We start from the raw sequence: 7132 nt of genomic DNA, 5'->3' as shown, positions 1-7132 counted from the left end.
TTGCTGGGCCTATATTGCCTTTCAGACCGTATGGCAGCCCAGGAATGAAAATTACCCCCATCATTGCATACCATTTGCAAAAATAGACAATCCAGGGTATTCAAAATGGGATATGGCCAGTCTTTGTAGTAGCCACTGATACTTCTGTATCTACAATTACCTCTTGAGTATGAATAAACCCTTCTGGACAGAGGCAGTTGTACAATTTCTGATCATAACAAAACCAATAATTTAAGCTAGATGTGTGTTCAACCATAATTCACTTCTTTCATATTAAGTGCACCCACACTTAGTCACAAACCTTGGGCAATGTTATTTATTTTTTTTTTTTTTGCATTTTTCACACTCAAACTGCACTTTCACTGATGATATCGTCAGGATACGTTTTACGGTTTTGAAACACTCATATTTGAGTTCAGCAAAGTCTTTCCGAGGTACAACTTTTAGGGTGTTTTGGAAAGTTATAGGGTTTTCCAGTTATATTCTCTGGATTTTCTGCTTGGGTTGCCAGGTAGGTCCGTCCAATTAATAAAATCACATAATTATACAAGTAAAAAAAAAAATAGATAAAATCAAAATATACTAAGAATGAAATAAATATATATAAAAAATTATTAGATTCTTGTTATTTGCTAGAAATATATTTGCAAAGCATATTTAAAAATGTTTTATTGTTATTATTTCTATGTTTGGAGGAGTGCCTGAGACTGCCATTCCAGCCATGTGAGAGTGATCACACGGCCCAGAATTTCTGCAGGGGGCTGCCAATTGCTGGGGTAGATAAGTACACCGGCCGCAGGGGCCATCAAACCAATACGCCGCCGTAACAACGTTTAGGTGCAGCACAATGGCACAGAACACCATAGTGGCATTAAGGGGTTAACAAGCAAACCATTAGGTGTTTTCTCCTACACCCCTCCTTAAAATTGTAAAGCACTGCAAAATATGTTGGCTCTAATACAAGCCAACAAGTTATTTTGCATCACAACATTACATAAGAAAACAGAACACAATTCCAGCTATGTTTGCAAGGATTAAAGAATTCAAAAACTTTATTGACCTATAACCTGATTAGAATATGCCAGCTGAGATCCAATATAGTACAGAGAGTTGTACAGAATTTTACATAGAAAACTTTACAGATCTGTACCATATACATATTGCCCAGTAATTCTACATCCGCTGTAATAAGGAATGCTTAACACTTGCATTTGTTTCTTATTTTGTTACCATTTAAATCACAATTCACAGTAGTGATTTTCCCAAAAAACTCAATGCTTCCCCAGGCCAAACCAAGCCAATTTGTTATTTTAATATATTTAACATTAATTTCTGTACAGAGTGAAATCTACATCAAACAAAAGAACAGAATTTCAACAGCAGACAAAAACCTAGACTTGTTTTACATTGATTCAAGTTCCAGGCCATTGAATGACGCTTTTTCATTAATTGCTCTTAATTTATTCAAAGCCCTAAAATTATTTTACAGATCATTCATTCAAATGCAATATTTTCATCCTCTGCTTTGTAAAAGATCAGCAGCAGTAACATTAGGGCTAGAAGAGTCAAAGTATTACAGAAAACTAAAAAAATATTTCTTAAATCTCAAAAAACCTAGTGCATTCCATAAACAATAAGAATGGGATTTGCAATAAACCGGTGAGAAAATGTGAAAATCAAATAAAATTTTGCAGGAAGATCGGTAAATAGTGTTTTATACTTTTCATATTTGTTACGTTTATTTTTTTTATATCACAGACCTGCACATCTGTACATTTTTGCTTATCTTTCCTAAAGATGTTTTAAAATTCTCAGATAAACAGAGTGCAAGAAGATTACCAAAACTCTTTATAACCACCTCGGCAGTTAATCGTTTCAAATTTAAAACATTATTCAGAGCTTGAATGTTACAGTGTGTTTTCCGCATGGATGTGTGAGAGAAGTCCTTTGCTGTTCTGTAGAGCAGTAAGGATGTAGTGCCCACATTGGAAAGAATGTCCACTTCTGTACATTAAATGATCCTGCTCCAAACAGCATCTACCACATAGACAGTCTGGAGTGTTACGAAGTGAAAGAGTTGCTGAGAGCAGCTGTACCGTTTAAAAAAAAAAAAGAAAATCTTTATTCAAAGGTGGTCTTGATAGGCCGATTTCTCAGCAGAATGATATCCCATTACTTGTGAGACTTGCTCTTGTGCATCCTGTTCAGGCTCTTGAGGAATAGAAATTTTAAAAACAAGCCCGATCCGATGGAAAAATCTTCTCAGGATAGCACGCAGCTCTGGGATGAGGTCAAACTGGATAATTTCACAGAGCAGGGGATAGTAGAATGAGGCGTGGGCTTTAAACTGCAAAGAGAAAGCAAGGAAGGGGTTAACACATACATAACCTACTAAAAGAAAACCCCAAGTAATGTGGGAGCATCATTAACAGTTTTATTTATCTTTAAACTATCTCTTATAAAGATTTACAGATATCACCCAATGATGAATTCTTCTTGGACAGGCCACCAGCAGCCCATTTCACTAACCGTATCTCTGAACTTGTTTGTGCTCAATTAACCTAATTTGATTAAAGAGTTCTCTAGACATTTTCCAAGCAAGCTCCTCAGTATATGCTATGGGAAACTAGTTTTCTTACACTGTCACACAGAAATTCCTATATAAAACAACTGAATATTATTTTCCTCTGTTGGGAGCATAGTTTATACCTAACCAAGCAAATTAACATGTCTGCTTGGGATACAGATGATGGATAAGAAAAATAAATAAATAAAACACATTTCTACCGATGGTTTGACCATGCAAGTTCCATGGTTCATGAGCCGGGAGTACTCCTTTAAAGGAACACTCCAAGCTGTGCACCGTGTAGTAGTGGTTATGGTCCCTGGAGTGCCCTGGTGCCCCTTTAATGTAAATAGTGAAATTGTTTAGCAACGTTTGACTTACTACAGTGCGCTATTGCGATTAGAGTGCTTAAAGCATTCCTTTCATGAACTATTGAATTTAGTAAAACACATCATTACATGGTCAGGTAAATGTTAATTAAAGAACCACGCTGGACAGCATAATTAGCTTTCCCACTCTGTTTTATGAATGCTGAGCTAGTGATCAGCAACGCCCAGTTCGAGGCTTCCCGATTGAAACATTGGACCTTAAAGTAAGTCACTGGACAGAATGAACAAGTACCGTCTTCGAATATTTGGGGTTAAAGCATTAATGAAAAGTTTAACTCCTTAATATAAGACACCGCCCAGGATCTGCTGGCACCACAGTAGCTTCATTGCAATGAAGTTGTTATGGTGCCCAGAGTAGTGCTTTAATTTCACTACAGTCTTTAGTATGGTTTTAAATCCAAAATAAAGCAGGCAAGTATTTGGCAGACTTACCCGTTCATCGCTAATCTTTAGGACCTTGGTTAGGAATAGCAGTAGTAAATTAGTCCACGCTTCTCTGTGACTTTCAGACGTCAGAGTTAAAAAGTAGCTTAGAGCCTCGCTACAGACACTGTAAACAGAAAGGGATGTTAACAGTCTGTGGTGGGAAGAAATAGTGGCACATGTAATGGAGCTCGTTTGCTTAAAATAAATATATTTACTATAACCAGTTTGTCTAACACATTGTAGATATTGCTCTGGTAATCTCACTTGCAGGTTGTTCCAAGGATCTAAATCGGTCTTTTACTGAAAACAGGATCAGGCTTAAATCACTCAGCCCATCCCAGAATTTATATGATATGTAGGACTTTGGGATCTGAAAATCCAATGTACTGTTTTTGTGGCAGTAAACGTTAATGCTCAAAGTCTGGATGAAATAGTCCGTTTTGCTAGGTTACAACAAATCAATCAATCTTATCTGCAATTTATACAATTACCGTGAAAACTCTTCACATCCATCAGTATTACTTTTAGTTTAAAGCGAACTCGTCATGAGCCAACAGCTCTAATTCTAAACAATTAATATATCATCATTAAGGAGATGTTATATTGATCAATGAATAGCGCGCATTGTAATTCCATTTTCTATAGGCTCTGTTATTTTTAAAGAACAGGTACATCTGAATATTAACTTTAAATGCAATTTTCAAGCTAGCTGTGATATGGTTTTTTACGCACTTTAATAGTCGCTGCTGAACTTCATCCCATGCATCTCTCCTGCTTTCATCCATGTACATACGAAACAGAATCCGCAGACCACATGCCAGGCTGCTTGTCTCTTGTTTCAGGAGGTTGGGTTTAGACTTACCCTTGAAACCTGAAAAGGATGGTTACTTTGTTAGTGTTCGTCAAACAGCTGGTTTCTACAGATGCACAGTCACAGCAGTTAAGAAGCAGTGTTATATGGTCTAGAACTCATTTATCCACCCATCGACTGGCTGTTCTGGAGATATGTTATTTATAATAGAGTCTATCCTATATTTTTTTGTCTTATTTAGCTCCTGATGTTTGTTTTTAAATTCAGAGTGAATTGAGTAATCTTTACATTACCTTCACAGTTTCATTAACATGTTTTCAATTTCAACACTTGGGTAATTAGGCTGTCTCTTAGCAACTCAGCTAGTCACTCTCACGATCACATGATGAGGTCACTTCAACCATTTACTTCTCTCATACACACAGTTTATGGTACATTAATTATTCTCATTTTATATATTTGCTTTGTTTCACTGTATTTTGTCTTGAAAAAGCCCTAGAGGTTTGATTTAAAAGAACACTATAGGGTCAGGAACAAAAACATGTATTCCTGACCCTATAGTGCTAAAAACACTATCCCCCCTGACCTCCACTAGCCCCCCCAAATCTTATCTTCATTCCAGTCTGCTGCTGATGTCATTGATCTGTCTGCTTGGCTGACATCATCAGAAGTAGTGTTCTGAGTCAATCACAACGCAGGAAAGCATTGAATTGGCTGAGACTGTCAAGGAGGCAGATCAGGGGCAGAGCCAGCACAAGCCAAACACAGCCCTGGCCAATCAGTATCTCCTCATAGAGATGTGTTAAATCAATACATCTCTATGAGAAGAGTTCAGTATCTCCATGCAGAGGATGGAGACACTGAATGTCAGTGATGCACACTGTGCAGTACTGCCTCAGGAAGCACTTCTAGTAGCCATCTGAGGAGTGGCCAGTGGAGATATCCCTAAGGTGCAATGTAAAAACTGCATTAACTCTGAAAAGTGTTTACAGCAAAACGCCTGAAGGGAATGATGATACTAACCAGAATAAATGCAATAAGATGAAGTTGCTCTGGTGACTATAGTGTCTCTTTAATACAGTGCTCTAGTTTTTGCTGGTTTATATTATATAGCGTGGACTGTCGGATCACTTTGGGTTTTATATATGTATGGTGGCCTTTAAGAGCAATGTACTAAAGACAACCATGTAAAATATTCATCATAAACTACAAATGTGACATATCCATAAGCAAAATGGTATATGCTGTAATTACATCATCACATGTACAAACATATGAGGTCTTAGGTAGGTAGCTTGTCTAACAGTAACTTACCACACAATGTTAATACACAGGCTGGTATATTAGACAAACTACCTTAAGTGATGGTGACTGCACATGGCAATTGGCTGCTGCTATTTACACACATGGAGTACTGTTTTCCACTATTACAACTCTGCATATGTTTACCTTTTTTAAAACTATGGACTGCTCTCTAGCTTGGAAGCTACACATACAATTGCTGGAAAGTTGCTCACATGCACACTGAGTGCATATTAATGGTGCAAATAAATTTAGAAGCAAACCCATCAGTAAACCAAGAAGCAAAGGTATAAGGTTTGTTATAGAGGGTAAGGATAATGTATTCACATATTGTGATCTTCAGGGTAGCTTCATGCATTCTTACATTACATTATAAGGTTAACTGGGTGTCTGATATCCTTTCTGTACTATAGCAAGATCTCCCTGTACACCCTCAAAACACAAATCATGCCCTCTAGTTATAGTACCATCTAAAAGTTTCAGGAGAGGTTTATCTCATTTGAAATATATACCTGTTAATGTGTAAAGGATAGCTGAATCTAGCAACATTAAATGTGAAATGTTCTAAACTGTAATGAAATTGTGGACATAAGAAAAGCGCATAAATTTAATAGCATCTTTACATGACATTCTCACACAGACATGTCTGCAGGAAACCTTGCTAGAATTAGTCCAATTTCAATAAAATAGTATTATTTACTAATCTGCTATTTGCAGAGTGCATTAAATGACTGTATGTAACAGACCACCCTAACTGGTGCTTACCTGCCTTCCAGAGAGCTGTTCTTTGTTCATTATTGGAATTAAATGCCTTTGCAAATCTATGAGATTCTAGCAGACAGTCCAAGAGCTTAAAGAGTTGTTGGGACGTGAGATAGCGATACATTCCTTGATCCTGAGTGTCGACATGAACATCCAGATGAACTGCATCTCTCTGAAATACAAAGTCTCTGATCTGAACAACATGCTGGCAGTATCGAGGAATGAACACACAGAACAAGACAGGAAACATATATACTTAGAGAGACAGACATTCCATCTGTTCCTGGCTGGTGCTGATGCTGTAAGGGATAACTCACAACCCACTAACTAGAAATTAGCGTTGGATTGTGCCATTAGCATTTTTTTTAATTCAGTTTTTTTTATGTTTTAATTAACATTGCATTTCAAGCTGTTCTAGCACAGGCAGAGAATAATATCTATACGTTTTTACTTTTACGTCAAGCACAATGAGAGCTCATGCTTTTTTAGCAGATACGTAAAGGTGCATGCACACACCCAGAGCATTATGAGTTACTAACGTTACCCTGGTAATGTGGAGGTGAACTTTATATTTTCCTCTGTAACGTTACACACCCCAACATCTAGAGAAACTGTCACAGACCATTTTTCGACAAAACGGAGGTCAGCAGATATACCGGTATATATATATTTATCCAAGTCAAAAACGAGATCCTTTCTTTATACACTTGTTCTAACCCACCACCTGTTAATCCCAGTTCACTTTTAAGTAGAGTCAAACAAACTGTGTACCTTGATGTAAAGTAGGATTGATTTTTTTCTGAGATAGATGGATTTGTTTCCGTTGAAGGAATCCCACTAGACATTTTGATTCACATATTTAATGGTGTAATTTTT

At 37.0% G+C, this 7132-nt stretch overlaps 1 protein-coding gene across 1 annotated transcript in view; it reads right to left on the bottom strand.

The window, feature by feature from the left end:
• Nucleotides 1-1020: 1020 nt before the first annotated feature.
• Nucleotides 1021-7132, bottom strand: part of ARFGEF1 (ADP ribosylation factor guanine nucleotide exchange factor 1) — a 179990-nt gene continuing 173878 nt past the window's right edge. The window contains exons 36-39 of the mRNA XM_063451344.1: nucleotides 6260-6428; nucleotides 4114-4252; nucleotides 3388-3505; nucleotides 1021-2347 (exon numbers count right to left, since the gene is read on the bottom strand). Of these exons, the coding sequence (XP_063307414.1) occupies nucleotides 2126-2347; nucleotides 3388-3505; nucleotides 4114-4252; nucleotides 6260-6428 (648 nt within the window). The 3' untranslated portion in view covers nucleotides 1021-2125. The remainder of the gene's footprint in view (nucleotides 2348-3387; nucleotides 3506-4113; nucleotides 4253-6259; nucleotides 6429-7132) is intronic.

The sequence above is a fragment of the Pelobates fuscus genome, chromosome 4, assembly GCF_036172605.1.
Source record: "Pelobates fuscus isolate aPelFus1 chromosome 4, aPelFus1.pri, whole genome shotgun sequence".
Lineage (NCBI taxonomy): Eukaryota > Metazoa > Chordata > Amphibia > Anura > Pelobatidae > Pelobates > Pelobates fuscus.
Note: the sequence above shows the minus strand (reverse complement) of the source record. Positions and strands in the feature narration are given on the sequence as shown.